At 45.2% G+C, this 20,460-nt stretch overlaps 1 protein-coding gene across 2 annotated transcripts in view; it reads right to left on the reverse strand.

Moving 5' to 3' along the window:
• Nucleotides 1-20,460, reverse strand: part of Entrep2 (endosomal transmembrane epsin interactor 2) — a 411,852-nt gene that overhangs the window by 217,686 nt on the left and 173,706 nt on the right. For both annotated transcript variants that reach the window (NM_001427632.1, XM_087589068.1), the window contains exon 2: nt 4,557-4,613. In NM_001427632.1, coding sequence (NP_001414561.1) covers nt 4,557-4,613 — 57 coding nt within the window. The remainder of the gene's footprint in view (nt 1-4,556; nt 4,614-20,460) is intronic.

The raw sequence follows: 20,460 nt of genomic DNA on the forward strand, positions 1-20,460 counted from the left end.
GATTCAGGATGATTTGCAATACATGAGATAATCTATAATTTGTTATGTATAAAAATAGTTCAATCTCCAGGATAGTTTCTTCTGGGGAGGAAGATGAAGGGTTTGTTTTATTTTTTAAAATTTAATATTTTTCATTTAATAGCCTCTTAATAGTATTACAATTATTACAATTAAGATAGGGAGGCAGCATCCAACTCATTGCTAGCATACATATTTTTTTAATTAGGTGTCTGTGATTACACACAAGAATGTTGTCATTAAGATTATGAATGTCACAGGGTGCGTCTCTGAGTCTTTAGACAAGTCCTCTATTTAGAGCAGTGTGGTCTGGGTACTAACTTGGGATTAGTTTTCTGCATAGAGAACAAGTCCCTCAATCACAGGAGATACTTCATATGACAAATGACACCAAGTGGGGAAAACCTTATCTTGTCACTGATCTTACTGGCTTTCAGCATCTGAAAAGGCTCTCACTTAGTACCACACCTCACAGCCCCATGTATGTGTGTGCGTGCGTGTGTGTGCACACACATACACACATGGATATATACATTCCTGCACACACACACACACACACATACACACACATCCACACACATGCACATGCTTGCATGAACATACACACATGTATGCACGCATGCACACACAAACACACGGGTATGCACACACGTGCACATATATCCACACACTCGTGCATATACCCACACACATGCACGTGCATGCACACACACAAAAAACACATGCACACATATCCATGCACATATATGAACACACACATGGATGCACACACTCACGCACACATAAACACACAGAAACACACATACATATACACATACACACACATGCATGTGCATGCACACACACGGCATTTTCCTTCTTTTGCTCTTTCTGGAATCATGCTCACAAAGTCTTCTTCCCCAAGTGCTAGTCAGATGCCTGCTGGCCCTTCCTTCCTCTCCTCCCTAACAGAGCCTTCTTCCTCCAGTGTGTCATCAGCTTTGCATTAGATGTCTCGACTCTGCTGGTCAAACCACAGTCTATGTAGAGGCTCAGAATCATGCAAAGGGACAGACACAACCCAGCTAGTAAACAGCTTGTGTGTGGGAGTCTCTGGGGGGTACCATCATCAGGATCTCCTACAGGCATCTTACATTGCTCCTTTCTAACCACCACGAGGGCTACTTCCCTTCCCAGAAGTCAACTGACTGTGGTAGTCACCACGGAGGAAGAGAGAGGCCACTGATCTTCCAGGGAACGAGAACGCCAAGGGCTTCCCTATTACGATGAGACCCTAGGGATGAGTAGAAAAGACAGAGATAGAGAGGAAAAGGGCATGAGGTGGCTCCTCAGAATCTGGGCTGCTTGTGGTAGTATAAGAGACGATGTGTAAGTCAAAGGATGTGCAGTTAGAGGAGAACCAGCAGGTACAGGGAATGTCTATGAGGCCCATGGTATGTTGGGCTGGGAAAAGGAGGACTTTGGAGTCAAGGACTTAGGTTCAAGTTTTGTTAAAGCCCAGAGGTTGCCTATTCTCTTTTAAAATACAAAACTGACTCTTGCCTATATACCTGGAGAAGTGTGTACATCACACTTGACCAATGGCCACAATCATTACCCATAGTACTTCAGTGGAATTATACTACAGATAGATCACACTGTTACCCATAGTACTTCAGTGGAATTACTACAGATAGATCATTTGAGGCCATTCAACCTAAGACTCCTGGGCGGCAGCTACTTTCCTGTGTCAACGTGGCAAACACACAATTCCCAGCCAGATACTTGGCGGGACACTACTTTGGATGTTGTTGCTATGATGTTTTTAAGATGAAATGAACATTTAAGTCAATAGTCTTCGAACAAAGCAGACGTCTTGCCTAATGTGGTAGGACCTCAGCCAATCAGATGAAGGCCCTATGAGAAGAAAGGATGACTTCCTCTAAAGAAAAGGGACCCAGGTCTCAAACTCAAGGGACACTCGTTCTCCCCTGAGGCCCTAGCCTGTAGGCTGAGGCTGTAGGTTTTGGCCTTGTTAACAACCCCATGAGATCCTATCAAGTAAATACCCTAATAGGTGAGCAGGCAGAGATCAGCTAGCTACATTCTGTTTGCTGTGTTTTCTGGGGAAGCCTGACTGACACACAGACATGTCAAGTTCGGTCTTTGTACCCACAGATTCTGCACAGACAAAAGACCATTCTTATGGGCGAGACAACTAGCTACCCATCAAAACTTCCCTCCCGCCACGATGTGCAGCTGCCTCTGACAAATGTCTGTCCAGGCAGGCAGCATCTGCAAGCCTCCTATGGAGCAGGAGTAACCTGGTGACAAGTTCTTACCGGGAGATATATACATGATGTCTGTCACTGATAGGCCGAGGGGACTCATCCCTACCTCCTATGTGTCCTCACCGAATCGGGAAACGGGGGAACCCCAAGTGTTAAGATTCTCTGAAACGTTCTGAGGAAAAAGTATGTGCTGAGAGCAGTGACTGCACTGGAGAGCCAATGGAGTAAATTCATACTGCACTGAGCCACTCAAAATCTGAGCTTTGGCACAGTGGCTAGCATTTCCCTAGTGAAGCCCTTCCTCCTCCAGCTGGGGCCTGGGAGGAGATCAGTCAAGACAAGGTGAACGTAGCACCTTCCAGAGAGCAGCTGCTCCTGCACCAGTCACCCAGCAGGCCTTGGGTACAAGCACTTGGAACACTGCCTCGGCAGGCCCAGCTGCTGCCTTTCCCTCCTTGCATGAGGCTCCAAAAACTCTCCTCCGGCTTTCCCAGGATACACTTCAGCCACATCCATAAGGCATTGCTGAGGCACCTGAATCCTGGCCACTGCGTGAGGATCTCATCTTGGGGCTCGGACAGGAAGTGGAGTAAGGGGGTGGCAGGCTGTATCTCTCTACGTCCATCTTAAGGAACAGAGTTTCCTTTTGTTAGGCATCATAGATCTTTATCTGTCCATCCTGTGGGGGTATTGAGGAGGGATGGAACAGACTGTCCCTGCGTTGCTAAGGACGGCTCAGAAGTTATGGCTGGTCCCCAGCCAGTGTGTGTACTGCCAACCTATTCTGCACGGAGCCAGCTTCTTGATCTCCATGCTGGAGTTACCATAAGGTCACCTATCCAAGAGGGGAAAGAGCTGGGGGCTGGAATAGAGGGTACAAAAGAAGGGCCAGATGTTGTTCTTCTTGTCATTGTTGTTGTTGAAGCTGGGTGGAGGGTACACCAGGACCCACTATGCCAGCCACCCCCTCCTCTCCTTTCCACTTTTCTGCACATTTGAATTTTTCTAGATTAAAAAAAATTAAGGCAGTCTGTCCTCTGAACTGAACTATATAGGAGGAGGCTCAACAGAATCCAAGTCACTACCTCCCAGACACTGTTTCAGGATTTCACAGCCACATTCCTGAAGGAAGTCTCTTCCACAAACGCATTAGTTTTTCCCTTGTTTCCATTAATATTTAGAACGCATCATTATTTCCAAGTCCTATCACTTAAAACAAGACTTTAAATAATTGATTAATACAAAAGGAGAACAGGACCACACTGTCTTGTTCAGCGCCCATCAAAGTTCTTCTAGTCCTGACACAGACACATCAATATATTAATGCACACACAGAGAAGACCAAGCTACAGATCAATACACACAGAGATGCGTGGGATACTTCTCAGAGGAAAAACCCATCATCCTTCCCCACCCCTGGTGTGGTCCACGCCTCCATACCCTGCCCCATAATGATTCTACTCAAGAAAGAATTTTTACCCAGGCAGTTTATAAAGTATGCATAAACACACACACACACACACACACACACACACACACACACACACACACACATACACACACTTCCAATCAGTACTGACAGTTAACTACAACCTTTACCCTCCTCCCTCTGCTTTCCAAAAATGTCTTCATGATATTCTCTCTCTAATTCTTGGGAGGCTCTTGGCTTCTAACTCTCTGGTTTCTGGGCATATCTGAGTCTAATTCTTCCAAAGGCCACAAACTTGTTGTCCATCTCCAAAACGCACACACACACACAGACACACTCACCCCAAACCTAACATTTCTTAAACTCTGGTACAATGTGTGCTGTTCTATGCTTCTATGTAAGTATCTGCACGCACGCACGCACGCTCGCACACGCACGCACACACACACACACACACAGGGGGGGAAGGAGGAGGAGGAGGAGGAGGAGAGACACACACACAGAGAGAGAGAGAGAGAGAGAGAGAGAGAGAGAGAGAGAGAGCGCTTAGTTTCTGTAAAAAAGCATCAGCCTCCAGACTTTCAAAATGTCTGTTTTCTATATGTCCTCAAGGGATGTCACTAAAGCAAAGCAAACATAAAGGATGTGAGAGGAGGAATCACCTAAGGGGCATGCTGGGAAGTGTAACACACCAATGCACTGCAGTTAAGAGTCAGCCCATCAGCACAGAGCAGACGCTGTGCACCACCCTTGCCAACAGCGGGATGCTATCCGCTACTGCCCTGCCCACTCGATGCTCTGCACTGTCCAGGCCGCCTGGGGCTCCAGGTGCCACTTACCACAAGCGAGAGAGGCCTCTTCCAGGAGACAACACCAATGAGTCCAGACAGCAGCACCTGGGAAGAAGGAGAGTAGAGGGAGATGAGACGCTTGGAAATCAGACAGATTTCAACCTGTTCCACCCCAGGAAAGGGCATGTAAGATCCATACAAGAGACAAAGCTACTCCCCATCCAACATCTAGAGTCAACCTCTGCAACTTAACAGAAACGCTGCTTCTCAGGGTCATAGAGAGGTCACCAAATGCTACAAGGCACTGTTCTACACGGTCCATCACAGGACTATCCACCAAGACGATCCCTTCGGTCCAGGCTTGGCAGTTCGTATCGCCTTATGTTCTTCCCATTTCCCAAGCTGCTCTCTTCAGTCTCCTTTTAGAGTCCTAATGCCCATCCTAGGTTCTCAAGACCTTGGTCACCTCTTCCCATGCCAATGGGAAACTTAGAACCTTTCTGTGTTGGTGTCTCCACAGCCCAGAACTCTGTCCCCTCTGTTAAGCATCTCCCTGTCTGTGGTTTCTGTTCCTTGTACCTGTTGCTTTCCCATTCAACATATTCCAAATACATCTGAAGCCATCACCTCCCAGACCTGGTTCCTCTTAGAATCTCAAATTTCCACAACAATGCTCATCTTTCCTGGTTGATCAGACCTAAATCTCATCCCTCACCAGCCTACCTACCCCTGTATCTAAATAGATGCAGGGTAGGGAGCTCTGGCTTGCTGTGTGAGATAATTATTCAGGAGGCCTTATCATAGATAAGCTATTTGGATATGAAATCCTAAAAAGAAGGATCACACGCACTTGTCACTGGGGACTTGAGTCATGTACCCAAGGACCTAACTAACACTTTGGATGATTTTCCCCCGGGACTCCACAAGAGCCAGCCAGACCTGTGAAGAATATACTACTGACATAGCTACAACGTCTGTTTAGTCACTCTCTGAGTTACTGTTCTGTTGCTGGGGTTAGACATCATAACCAAAACGATTCTTATTGGCTGGGGATTTGCTTATGGGTTTAGAAGGTTAGTCTATGATGATCATGGTGGGAAGAAGATAGGCATGGGGCTGAAGCAGTCAGCTGAGAGCTTTCCCTCCTAATACTTAAGCAGCAGACAGAGAAGGTGTGAGAGTGGGAGCGAGAATGAGAGAGTGACAGAATGAGAGAGAGAGAGAGAGAGAGAGATCGAGCAGGAAGCACTGGGCCTACTCTGGGCTCTTCGGCAAGGCCATACTTCCTATTCCTTCCCAAATGGTCTACAAAGTAATGATGGAATAAGAATGACCTATGTGAGGTCGTTCTCATCCAAATCGCCATAGTCACAGAGTGCAGGCCACCTCCCACCCATCTGCAGTTGGCAGAACCAGATCTTAGACCCAGCAGGCACATGAATCCTCCAGTCAGTACTGACAGTTAACTACAACCTTTATTCTCCTCCCTGGGATCTCTGACAACTGCTTCCTGATATTCTCTAATTCTGGGGAGGCCTTTGGATTCTAACTCTCTGGCTTTCTGAGCATGTGAGTCTAATTCTTCCAAAGGTTCCCAGAGCCACCCACTTGGTTTCTATCTCCAAAACCAAAACATCCCCTCAAGGGCTCCCTCTATGAGGCCAAATTCATCACTCTAAGACACCATGGTCTCAAGTCCTTTTAAAGGTAGATCACAGGGCTATTTCTCTAGTGGACATCTTGTTATAACCCCTATCTCCATCTCCCTCTTGACATTTCAGACTCTAACTCCACCCCTTCACTTCCAAATTCCTCTCTTGAGGTTCATTTGAAATTCCCACCAAAGCTGCCATCATTTCTGAGTGAACGCTAGCTCAAGGGTCAGTAAGCAGCACAGCTGCACTGAGTCTTCCGTACGTTGAGCCATTAGAACGCGCCTCCATTTCCTCTATGCCCATTCATTAGGTTCACCCACTCAGCCCTGCACACACAATGAACTGGCTGAGAAGAATGGGGCTCCCCCTCTCTATTTCCCTCCACCTCTCTCTTCACATGTGCCAAATAAAGTTCTTGGGGGCCATCAACATGAGAAAGTCTGAAAACCAGGAGGAAAACCCTCGCAAGACACAGACCACACTGCCATCTTGGCCTCCACCTTTGTAACCTTTAGAACAGTGAGAAAAAAATGTTTATTATCTAAGCCGTGGGTTTCTGTATGGCAGAGTAGCAATAGCTATTGATATGGGGTATATGTATCAACATAACAAAATACCAGGGATGCCTAACTTACACAGAGCACAGAGGGAGCGGAAGAAGATGGTTCAGGGGGTAAAATCCATGCTGGGTGCCAGGAAGACCTGAGTTCAGGCCCCAGTAGCCATGTAAAAGCCAAACAACTTGGAGGTGGAAGGGGTATATGGCTCCCTGGACTTGCCTGGCCAGTCAGTGTAGCCAGTTGATGAGTTCTAGGTCCAGCGAGAGATCTGATCTTCAAACATGCGGTAGAGGGAGATAGACATAAATAATCAATGCTGACCTTTGCCCTCCCCACATCTGTACACCTGCACAGACATGTACATGAACACGTGAACCCATGAGCACATAGTCATGCATATCACACACACAAACACACACACACACACACACACACACACACACACACACACAAACCCACTAAGGTTTACTTGGGCTCACGATTCTGGAGGTCTCAGTAAATAACTGGCTCTGTTGTCCAGGCCTGTGGCTGAGGATGGCACAGTATAATTACGTTGTGTAAAGAAGAAAAGCCCAGCCTAGGGCCAGAAAGCAAAGCAGGAAAGGAAAGGGGTCTACAATGCCCTTCTTTCTTCTTCTTTTTTTTATTGGATAATTTATTTATCTACATTTCAAATATTATGCCCCTTCCAGTTTCCCTTCCAGAAACCCCCTATCCAATCTCCCACCCCCTGCCTCCATGAGGGTGTTCCCCACCCCCACCCAACCCCTCCTGCCTCCCTGCCTCCCTGCCTCCCTGCCTCCCTGCCTCCCTGCCTCCCTGCCCTGGCATTCCTCTATACTGGGGCATCCAGCCTTCATAGGACCTAGGGCCTCTCCTCCCACTGATGCTTGACAAGGCTATTCTCTGCTACATATGCAGCTGGAGCCATAGGTCCATCCCTGTGTATTCTTTAGTTAGTGGTTTAGTCTCTGGGAGCTCTGGGGGGGGGGGGTTCTGGTTAATTGACACTGTTGTTCTTCCTATAGGAGGAAGCCACATCAGTCCTTTCTCTACGTCCTCCACTGGGGACTCCTTTCTCAGTCCAATGGTTGGCTACAAGCATCCACCTCTGCATTTATCAGGCTCTGGCAAATATGTCTTTCATGAGACAACTAGATCAGGCTCCTGTCCGTATAAACCTCTTGGTATCCCCAATAGTGATGGGTTTGGTGACTGTATATGGGATGGCAGTCTCTGGATGGCCTTTCCTTCAGTCTCTGCTCCACACTTTGTCTCCATATTTCCTCCTGTGAGTATTTTGTTCCCCCTTCTAAGAAGGACTGAAGCATCCGCACTTTGGTCCTTCTTCTTGAGCTTCATGTGGTCTGTGATTATATCTTGGGTATTCCAAGCTTTTGGGCTAATATCTACTTATCAGTGAGTGCATACCATGTGTGTTCTTTTATATCTGGGTTACCTCACTCAGGATGATATTTTCTAGTTCCTCCATTTGTCTAAGAATTTCATGAAGTCATTGTTTTTAATAGCTGAGTAGCACCCCATTGTGTAGATGTACCACATTTTCTGTATCCATTACTCTGTTGAGGGACATCTAGGTTCTTTCCAGCCTATTATAAATTATATTATATGTACTATATATTTTATTTCCAGCCTAGGTTGTTCCTGGCTATTATAAATAAGGCTGCTATGAACTTACTGGAGCACGTGCCCTTGTTATATGCTGGAGCATCTTTTTCTGTATATGCCCAGTAATGGTATAGCTGGGTTAGTACTATGTCCAATTTTCTGAGGAACCGAACTGATTTCTAGAGTGCTTGTACCAGCTTACAATTCCACCAACAATGAAGGAGTGTTCCTCTTTCTCCACATCCTCGCCAGCATCTGTTGTCACGTGAGGTTTTTCTTTTCTTTTTTTTTTACCATCTTTATTAACTTGGGTATTTCTTATTTACATTTCGATTGTTATTCCCTTTCCCAGTTTCCCCCTAGCCCCTTCAAGATGGGTGTTCCCCTCCCCATCCTCCCCCCATTACTGCCCTCCCCCCAACAATCACGTTCATTGGGGGTTCAGTCTTGGCAGGACCAAGGGCTCCCCTTCCACGGGTGCTCTTACTAGGCTATTCATTGCTACCTATGCAGTTGGAGCCCAGGGTCATTCCACGTATAGTCTTTGTCACCTGAGTTTTTGATCTTAGCCATTCTGACTGATGTGAAGTGGAATCTCAGGGTAGTTTTGATTTTCATTTCCCTGATGACTAAGAATGTTGAACATTTCTTTAGGTGCTTCATGGTCATTTGATATTCCTCACTTGAGAATTCTTTATTTAACTCTGTACCCCATTTTTAATAGGGTTATTTGATTCTCTGGAGTCTAAGTTCTTGTGTTCTTGGTATATATTGGTTACTAGCCCTGTATCAGATGTAGGATTGGTAAAGATTTTTTCCCAATCTGTTGCCACTTTGTCCTTATGACAGTGTCCTTTGCCTTACAGAAGCTTTACAATTTTATGAGGTCCCATTTGTTGATTCTTGATCTTAGAGTACAGGCCATTGGTGTTTTGTTCAGAAAGTTTTCCCAGTGCCCATGTGTTCAAGGCTCTTCCCCCACTTTCTCTTCTATTAGTTTGAGTGTATCTGGTTTTATGTGAAGGTCCTTGATCCACTTGGACTTGAGCTTTGTACAAGGCATTAAGAATGGGTCAATTTGCATTCTTCTACATACTGACCTCCAGTTGAACCAGCACCATTTGTTGAAAATGCTATCTTTCTTTCCACTTGATGGTTTTAGCTCCTTCATGAAAGAAAGATCAAGTGGCCATAGGTGTATGGGTTCATTTCTGGGCCTTCAATTCTATTTCATTGATCTACTTGCCTATGGGGCCTCCCATGTGACCTCTTACCATTACCATTTCCCAATCATACCAGTCAAGAGACTGAGACTTCAACACATTGGCCTAGGGAACATTAAAGATCCAAATTACTACATATGTTACTCTCCCTGGAGGGGCACTGAATTCTACAATATTGACCTACTCTCTCTCCATCTTCCACAGAAGCAGCAGTGTAGAAACACTGGCTCAGTTCTAAGGACAGCAAAGGCCACACCAGAACAGTCTGGAGAAGGAGCTTCAAGCTCCGGAGAGGGGATGCTTCCTCCCTTTCTGTCCTTGTCCATTTGTGACCCAAGGGATCAAGGCCCATCCTTTAGAGCACAGGAAAAGAATTTCAGAGCCTCTGTTTCTTGACTATTGGTTCTTAGTTTGAACTAATTTTTACCCAAATTCAGTTTCTGGTGAGGAGCTGTGGCATGTCCTGGTGACTCAGTAGTTCTGTAGGCTTATTTTATATCATGACTGTGAGGAAAGGGGTTGTGAATCAAGCTAGCTGTGAAATTACCATGCCACGAGACTGCTGGCCCACTTAATTGACCAATTTTGTTACTCAAAGTCCACAATTTGCCAAGAATACAGAAAAACTGCAGAAGGTCAGAGAAGAGTAACATATAATTAAAGAGCTGTGGAAGAAAAGGCAAAGAAAATAGAAGAGGCAGGATGCTGCAGCCTGGAGAGGGGAGGCTCCACCTTTCAAGTACAGTGAGTTATAAGGATACCAAGTCTCTCTTTCCCACTTCCCTTACCCAACCTAGGAGACGTCGCAGATTAAAATTAGAATTGAGCCAGAAATTCCTGCTACAGATGTGATGAAGCGGGTAACAGACCGTCAGGTAGCAATGGCCCTGTCAGAGCCAAAAATATTTTCCATTGACAGTACCACTGCTGGACAGAGAGGCCTGGAATACGCTAGCTCTGTAGACCTTGTCTTCTTAGTGCTGCAATGTTCTTTTGATGCCGACAATCAAGAATTTTGTTCAGATCATCAGAACCGATTCAAAGGCAAATGATGAGGCAACGTTTTAAGCAGTGAAACTCGTCTTTCTAGAAGGAAGATGAGAGCCAATTCAATTACTTCCCCCAAACACACGGCAGGTGTGCCCACAGCTATTGCGAAGTCAGCTTGCTGCCAAGAAGCCGTGTTTGCTCCGTGCCTGGAGAAGGAAGCTCTTGCAAAAGTGGAGCAAGTGATCTGCCTAGGCTGAACGCTGCCTATCGAGCTGTAGCTGCCACAGCACTCAGACCGCAGCTCTGTGTCAAGCCATTCCTGGTCGGTTCCACAAAGGAGGAGAGACCCTCCTATCCCGAGCTCCCCTTTCCTGTCTCTGTTTCTCTCCTTGTCTGGCTTTCAGCCACATGACAAGGCTTATCTAGCTCTAGTCCTTCATTCGTCCCTCGCACCAGGAAACAAACTCACCATCATGCCAACCCTGCCCATGTCTTCTCTTGAACTCAGTCCTCACCATCCCTCTCATTACAGGAGACCCGGGCCTCCTCCGTACCATTTCCTCGTGGGGCTGCCCCAGTCTACCACGCTCATAGTTTCCTAAAGAAAGCCTTCAATGTGCTATCATGGCTCCTGTCGCTCTAAAGGGCCAGATCTCACAGAAACAGAAATGAGTCTGTGTTCCCTTCCCCTTCTTCGAAACCGATTCCAAAAGCTACCTGTGGTTTGGTTTTACAGCCTCTGATTGATGGTCCAACCTGGTACCTGGCTCCTGCATGTTCACTGTCACATAGGCTATCCCAGACTACTTAATACAGTATAACATTTTCTTGAAAGGATAGAGAGGTCAGATATTCTCTATTGTTTGGGGCATTTCTCTGAAGACTCCTTCTCCTCTGCCTCTCCTCCCTCACCATCCAGGCCATGACAGCTGTCTCTGCTACTCTTACTTAAAGCTATACGTAAATTCTTTAAAAATGTATTCATTGAGGGTTCTATACAACATCTATCTATTATCTATCTATCTATCTATCTATCTATCTATCTATCTATCTGTATCCCCAATGATATATATACACACATATACATCCCCTCCTCCAAACTCCTTAAAGACCCTCCCACCTCTCTCGCTACAAAACATAAAGTCCAGTTTGTGTTGCCCAACTGCCCCTGGGCACGGGGCCTGCCCTGGAATGTGGTTGATATACCGGGCGTGACTCCATTGACGAAAACTGACATTTTCTTATCCAGCAGCTATCAAATGCCAATAACTCCCTAGCTAAGGGCGGGACAATATGCAGGGATTTTGTCCGGCTTGAACTTGCTGCCTCGACCTCTGTGAGCTCTGTGTCCATTCACCCTCTTATGTTTGGTAACCATCACCTCTGGTTCTTACAATCTTTCCTTCCCATCTTCAGCATAGATCACTGAGCCTTGAGGGGAGAGCAGTAACAGAGACTCATAGTTAGGGCTGAGCATTCTAATGTCTTTTATTCCCTTTACATTGTGGGTTTCCATGTTAATTGCCATCTACTGAAAGGAGAAGCTTCTCTGATGATGGCTGAGCAGTGGGCTGACCCATGAGTCTAGCAGAATGTCATTAGGAGTCATTTTATTGCTATGTTCATCTGACATAGTAACAGCAATATGTTTCCCCCTAGGGTCCAACTGCAAATAAGGCTCCCCTTGCTTGCCCTCAGTTGTCTTACTGCTTTAGCTAAGACTAAAAGCACTGTATTGAACAAAATAGAGAGAGAGTGAGAGTACCAAGAATGAGTTACCATACTGGCTACCATATAGAGCTGGATGGCAAGACCCTATTGGTAAACAGACCATACACTTGAGTTATAAAGCATGGAGAAATCTAGCTGGTACTCTATTAGAAGCTTCATCCCCATTGGCTAGCTCACGCCGTGCTCGAAGAGAATCTATCATTATCAACCTCAGCCAGCTGTAAATCCTGGAGCTGCAATGACAGCTGACCTAGTGTGGCATGCCCATGGATGCTATGGGAGTAAGCAACTACTTATTTTTTTTAACTAAACTTAAAGCCTACTCCACAAGATGGAACCCATACCTGACACCATTAATAAAACCACGGGCCTGTAGCAAGCACTGATAATAGTTTGTAATGTTTTGAGAGGGTGTCTGGCACTCTCTCCATTCTGTTCAATACAGTGCCTCAGGCTTAGCTAGAGCAATAGAGTAACTGAGGGCAATCAAGGGGATCCTTATTTGCAGCTGCGATAGTTCTATATATAGAAAACCCTAAAGATCCAAGAGGAAACTTTTAAGTTAGAAAATACATTCAGCAAAGTAGTGGGATATAAAATTGATACATAAATATCATTAGAATTTACAACAAACAGACTGAGAAAGAAATCAGGGAAATGATCCCATTCACAATAGGCTCAAAAAACAAAATCTTGGGATAATTCTAAGGAAACAAGTGAAAGGCTTGTAACATAAGAACTCCAAAACATAGAAGAAATTGAAGAAGACACTAGAAGATGGAAAGGCCTCTCATGTTTATGGGTTGGTAGGATTAATAGCAAAAACGGTCGCTTACAAAGCAATCTACAAATTCAGTGCAGTGCCCATCAAAATGCCAACACAGTTTCTTCATATAGAACCAAACACACACACACACACACACACACACACACACACACACACACTCCAAAACAAAATGAAAAACACAGGTTAGCTAAAACTGAATAATAAAAGAAATGCTAGAAGCATCACCATTCCTAGTTTTAAGTTATACTCCGAGATAAAGTAATAGAACCAGAATGATATTGGCATGAAAACAGACTATTGACCAATGAGGTTGAACTGAAAAAATTCACCTAAATCCATACACCTATGGACACCTGAAATTTGACAAAGAAGCCAAAAAACACACACAAGAGAAAAGATAACATCATCAAAAAAATGTTGATAGTCAAACTTGGATGGCAAATAGACCCATATTTATCATTTGTCCACCCCAATGTAGACCTGGTACCCTGAATCTGATGGAAGAGAAAGTGGGGATGGACTTGAACCCATCAGCAGGCAAGGACGTCATGAACAGGATGCAACAGACAGGCAACAAACAGTTATAACTGGGACCTCATGAAATCGAAAAGCTTTTCTACAGCAAAGGACACTATCACTCAAGAAGATTGGGGCTCTGTAGGAAACAAAAAGATAGTTCATGAAGAAGACATGTATTAATAAAAGTATTAATTAAATAAACTATTAATATAGAAAAGAATCCTGGGAAAGCCAGAGTCATCATCCTACATAGGCAGAGAGCCACTTCCCAGAGCTGCTGGTAGGATTTATTTTGGGGGCAGCATGACGTGGGCCTTGTCTTTGTCTGCTCTCAGCTCTTAGACACATTCCAGCCTGGCTGCACGTTTCCTTAGCGTCAACAGTCAAATGCAGAGGGTTCCTCTCATGCCTCACAGCTTTGACATGAGTTACAGTCTGAGGTTTTCAGCAGGTGAGGCCCACCAGGATAACTAGTCCTTGCTCCATCAAACTGATCTAAGACCTAAAACACAATACTGCCAATGAGAGACCCACATATATGACAGTGGATGATCCAGATTCTAGAATGTTACCGGTTGGGGTGTACTATTCTGTACTTTTTGTTTTGCTTTGTTTTGTTTTTTGAGACAGGGTTTCTCTGTGTAGCCCTGGCTGTCTTGGAACTCATTCTGTAGACCAGGATGGCCTCAAACTCACAGAGATCCACCTGTCTGCCTCTGCTTCCCCAGTGCTGGAGTTGAAGGCATGTGCCACCAGCACCCAGCTCTATTCAGCTATATTTTGTATTTTTTGATCATTACTTTGGAAAGCACACCCATTGGTTGACAAATATAAAGCTGTATGTAGAGATGACGGTAGCAGCTTTGTTCATCCGGCTTCTCAGGATGGAGAGGCCAAGCGGGGCACATGCCTGTAATGTCAGCACTGGGGAGGCTGAGGAAGAAAGACTGGGTATTGAAGCCCAGTAGATACTCAGCAATTCATTCATTCATTCTCTCTCTCTCTCTCTCTCTCTCTCTCTCTCTCTCTCTCTCTGTCTCTCTGTCTCTGTCTCTCTGTCTCTCTCTCTCTCTCTCTCTCTCTCTCACACACACACACACACACACAATTATAAAAGCAAATGAAAGAATCAAAGGATAGTCACGTGCAGTGGCTGATCTGCTGCACGCAGGTTTGTAAGCACGCTCCATGATGTCCCTCAACAATGATGCCCCGAGACAGGGGGATTGCAAGCACACTTCCCACCATGTGTCCCCATGGATAAGGAGCCCATGACTGATAAAATCCTATCGTACACAATAAAATCCCTCTCCTTTGTCAGAGTGTTGCTCGCTTAAAGATTCCATCCCCACCACAGCCCTGCCAAAATGCAGGGACAATGGTCAAATAACTGTGCACACACTAGGCCAGCACGTCCCAGGCCATCACACAGCTCTGCAAGCCACACTGGTACCTTCAGAAGAATTTTAAGAGTAAGATATCTACATCATTAACATTAAGTTTTATCAACTGTCTTTCGCACCCACTGAATAATCACATCATTCATGAACATTAATATGCTTCTCCTTCCCTGAAGAATCGTTGCATTCCTGATATGAAGCCCCGTGTTCTCACTCTTTTTAAAGTGAACTCAAATTCCCAACACTGTTACCAAAGCATCCCATTCTTCTGTTCAACTTTATTGTTCTGTTTTCTATTCCTGTGCTAGCTTATGTTTGAACTTCGCAGGCTGACATCTGCAAAGGAATCTGGAGCGCATTCAGATCCATGCAGGAGACCTGACGGGAAGTTCCCAGAAATACTAACTTTGGGGTGTTCTGAGCCACTAGGCTTGTGGAATTCGGACACATAGCAACAAAACCTCAAGGCAGAAAGCTGATACACTGAGTGTGAAAAAGAAACCTGTGAGGACTGGAAACAAGAGGGCAAGACTATTCCTGTCAGATACCACAAGGCTTACTGAAAGGTCCTCGGGAGTCACGAGAGACGGAAGAGGAGGAAGGAAGGGGGCAGAGGGCAGAGGCAGGAAGGAAGGACTGATTCAGCATACTACCTGCTACAAAAATTAATATGTTGAAATATGATGTCAGTAGTCACATTTATTGAGCATTGGCTACATGCCAAACACCTGCCATGAATTTATGCTTTGACTCTGCCATGACCGTCGTCAAAGGTGTGTGTGAATGCTGTGTCCATACGCAGAAGAAAACGGCAGCACAGTGGTTAACTGACTGTCCCTGTGTTGCCACGGAAAGGTGTGTGAGGACATGAGTGTTTAAATCACAGACATCCAGCTTTCCTAGATGTGTGCAAGTAGAAATGGAAAACAAGAATGAAATTTAAGACTCCATTTATGACAGCAAGCAAAGAGGCGGGGTGGCCTAGAACCAGCAGACCAGATAGGAGAAAAAACAGAAGCTGTGTCAAAAAGGCTTAGAGCGATGGTTTTCAACCTGTGGGTCGTGACCCCAGTGGGGGGCGGTGTCTAATGACTTTTTCATAGGTGACGCCTAAGACCATCAGAAAACTTGGATATTTACACTACAATTCATAACAGTAGCAAAATTATAGCTATGAAGTAGCAACAAAATAATTTTATAGTTGGGGTCACCACAACATGAGGTACTGTATTAAAGTGTGGGACAGGGAAGGACAGAGGAGGTTTTATTATTAGATGAGGGAAAACATTCCCTTTTAAAACAGAGGGGATTGAGTAGCATACGTATGCTGTGCAATTCTAATTAAAATATTTAAGAGATAAAATGATCCGTGCAATACAAAGGGAACCGGCTTAGTGTCTTGGAAAGCAGCAAAACTAAATCTCCATTTTAATCTTTTTATGAGAACAAATTGTAGTGGAACCAAAGAACAAAACCCAAGTGTTCTAGAAGAAAATGGGAGAGAGATTTAAAACGTTCTTGAAGTCAGCCTTAAACATAACACAGCACTAGGAGTCTTAACAGATAAGACGGATATGTGGAAACTTTTCAAGTTTGTGGTGAATGGTTTTGCACACTAGTGCGGGTGACTAACTGCTGCAACCCATCATTCTTGAAATTATAAGTCTGTGCTCTGATGTGTCAGTGGGTGGAGTGCCTGTCCTCATCTTAGGACTGGGCCATGCCAGGGGGAAGCAGGACCACACTGTCACCCGCTAGGGCCTGAGGAGTCGTCACCCATGCCTTCTGGTCTCCTCCTCACACATGAGTCTGCAGTTCAGCAAGCCTGGGTCCTAGAACTGTCCTATGGTTTAAACCCTAGCTGAAGCCTAGTGCAAAGTGGAGTTGTCCACATTAACCTGCAGACCCAGAGGAGAACAAACCACTGAGTTTTGGGGTGATATTTAAGTGTAGTATTATTCATGGCAAATGCCAAAAGGCAAATTTGTAATTTTAAAAAAATATGAAATCCCCAAACAACTTTAATTGGAAAAAATAAATTAATAACGAGTAGAATAGAAGTATTGATTTTATTAATGTACTAGGAGTTTGTATACATTAATAAGAAAAAATGAACAACTCAATAGGAAAGCTAGCTGAACTCCAAATAGAGAATGTTTGTTTTGGATGGAGAATAAACCTCTAAAACCAGCCTGCTTCAAATGCCTCAAAGTTCCAAAAGTTAGGACAGCAATATAAATATTTATATCCATCAGATGGCAAATATTTTGGTGAAGTTTTGGCAAGGGGCACAAGTGTGGATCTATACAACACAGTGCCTACCTAGCACCTTCACCCCTATAGACTAGTGTTCACAGTATTGGGAGGTACCGTGCACACTACCAACTCTGCTGTAACCACTTCAATCTACAAGATAAGCTGGTGCAATAGTGGTACAGCACTTGAGAAGTTACCAACCAACTCCATGAGATGGAATCCATCCCCAATGCTGCTTAGGTGACCAAGAACCTAAAACTAGATACACAGGGACCTAGGGACAACCAGACATGACTGTTCTGCTAAAGAAACACGGCAGTAGCTCCTAATGCCATTCTGGGATCCTCATAGATCAGTGCCTTGCTCAGCCACCCCGGGAGAAGCTTTCTCCTGCAGTAGACAGAATCAAACACAGACACCCATGGCCAGATATCATGCAGAGAACGAGAGACCCTGGAACACTCAACACTAGAAGGAATGTCTCCATCAACTCAAGGATAAGGGAATCCGGTGGAAGAGACAGATGGGTACAGATCTGGATTGGAGAGGGGCGGGGTACAGGGGACTGGGAAGAGAAACCATAATCACAATAGACTGTATAAAGATCTATTTTCAATAAAAGAAATAACAAAGCATGGAAAAGGCCCTCTGAAATATTACTGATGTTGGTATAGTTCGATGTACACCTCTTCGGTGTGTGGCCCGCTCCATGAGATATTCATAAAATGTGCACACTCACACTCAGTGGTCCCACCATTGGGCACTTATCCTATTGGGTTCTGTGCCATTTATACAGGATTTTTCTCTTTGCAGAAAAGAACCTGTCCATGAACACAGCAACAGAGGACTGCTGAACTAAATACTGTTTACATCTAATGTGAATGTATGCAGTATGGCACTGAAGGCAAATCCGTTTAGGCTAATGTCCAAGGCTGCCTAACACATAAAACATGGCCGAGTGTGCAGAGAAGCTCCCCCCCGCACTGGAGTAAAGGGGAAGATATGATGGGGTATGTTATGACATCAGTGCTCTTCTTTGGAAAGGTGCACAAGAAATTCAGCCCCACGAGGCAAAATCAGAGCCAAGGGGACACTTACCTTTAAATGTGCAACTTTCTATAATATTGATTTAATATTATAACAACCGCAATGCCCTGTGATGTGATATGCACCGTCATTGATGCATACCATAGTACTACTTCTAAACATTCCTGCTCCTGGGGTTGGGGTGATGACATAGCTGGTAGAGTGTTTACCACATGAAGATCATGGCCTGAGTTCAGATCCCTGGCTCTCATAGACACACGCATAATCCACACACAAACACATCCAGATTCACCTACACATACTCACAGTAATTGCTGGGGTTGGCCAAAGGGTTGTATTTGAGGACTAGAAATAACCTAGGCGTTTACCAAGAAGGGAATGCTGCCATTCACTGAAACCTTCCCCATGGCCACCATGAAATCATGTTTTGGAAACGCAGTTAATACCCCAAAGACATGTTTGCACTCAGTGAAAGACTGAGAGGAGTAAAGGACAGTTCCAAAGACTGGGGACACAGTTCACTCTCCTGCTAAAAGAGCAAGTCCACATGGATGCCAACGCACAAGCCGACGGGGAGTCAGGGCTGTGTCTCAGAGCCGTCACCTCTGTCTCTGCATAGTTCATTTGGCTTCCTCTCTTTTCATTTGTATGTCTGTTTTACATAAAATAATAAAAAGTACACATTATTAAAACCCAAGCCAATGATTGCTAGCTCTGCCTTCCAAGGTGGATGAAAAGAAACAAAAACAAACAAACAAACAAACAAACAAAACTACTCCCAAGTCTTCCTGTTACATGTGAGAGAAGTAGGCGTCAGAGCCAGACAGCAAAGGCCCCTGACTGTCACTCAGGTCCCCGTCACAGTAGCCACTGGTCTGCATAAAGGAGCAGGGAAGTAAATCACCAGTCTGTGGTAGCCCAGGTGGGACAGGCTTCCACAGAGCAATGTGGCAGGGTGGGGAGACCTGAGTAGCCCGGAAGGTGCCAGCTGGGTAGCTGTGACCTTCCTAAGTCCAGTGCCCGTGGGGAGACTCAAAGAGGACCTGCCACCCAGCTCGGGAAAGAATATTATATGAGCTGCAAAGCATTTTAACTCTCTCATTTTAGAAGCCTCCTCTTTCTTTGCACAACAATAAAAACTACATATTTGTTGATACAGAACATTAATCCCATTAAAATCACATTATGTATAATGAAAAGCAACCAGACTATAATTACAACAGCAGACTCTCGGACCCACATCAACTTTTAAATCCACTGGAATTACGGCAGGGACCCAAGCTATCTGGAGGAAAAACTGCCGCTTCGTTTCCAGACGACTGAATGGAGATCCATGGTGCTGAGGTTAGAGGCAGGCTCACTCCCTGAGGCCACCTTTGCCCAGACAGACATTGCTGTTTTATGACTAAATCCAAAGGATGCGCCCTTCTGGGAATTCTTCCCCTGGGGTGCAGTGCTCAGGAACTGAATTCTCCAGCTCTCATAGTGGCCCCTGGAGCTTGGGAGTCTGACTGTGCCACACAGGCTAGCCTGTCCTGTGACCTCACATCGGACACTCAAGGCAGAGTGCACCCTCTGTCCCTTCACCTGGGAGGTTCTGAGAGGAGGGGAGAGGGAGCACGGGACTTGCTTACAGCAAGAAGGCACACAGAGTGGATCTTGGATCTTGTCACTCACACCGATCACCACCCACATTGGAGGACACTGGGGTTCAGTGGATGCCTTTGGAGTTCCAGGTCCCTGATCTGGGAACCAGGTAGAGACATAGACAGCAGAATGAGAGACTTGACTTCCAAGGGAGGAAATATGAGGACTAGAATATTGAGAAGCTCGGGGCACAAGGGACAGGGACTTCTATAACAGTTCAATGGCTTTGGGGTCATTTATATAGTCTGGGCCCCATGCACATCTATCTATATGTAATTCTGCATATAACTTCATACATCCCATGTCTCATTAGCATCTGAAATCTCCTCCTAGGGTGTGCATTTTCTTCTCAGGAGACACAAGTGTCACCGGGTTCCAGCCAGTCCTCGTTGGCTTTGACTGGCTGACTCCCAGCCTTCCTCTCTGTCAGACAGTCTTTCTCCTATGCTAGTTTTGTAGCCTCTGGGTAAGACCTTCAGTGCTCACTCTTCCCTACCCTCAGCACCCT

The sequence above is a fragment of the Rattus norvegicus genome, chromosome 1 (genome assembly GCF_021556685.1).
Source record: "Rattus norvegicus strain SHRSP/BbbUtx chromosome 1, alternate assembly SHRSP_T2T, whole genome shotgun sequence".
NCBI classification, from domain to species: domain Eukaryota; kingdom Metazoa; phylum Chordata; class Mammalia; order Rodentia; family Muridae; genus Rattus; species Rattus norvegicus.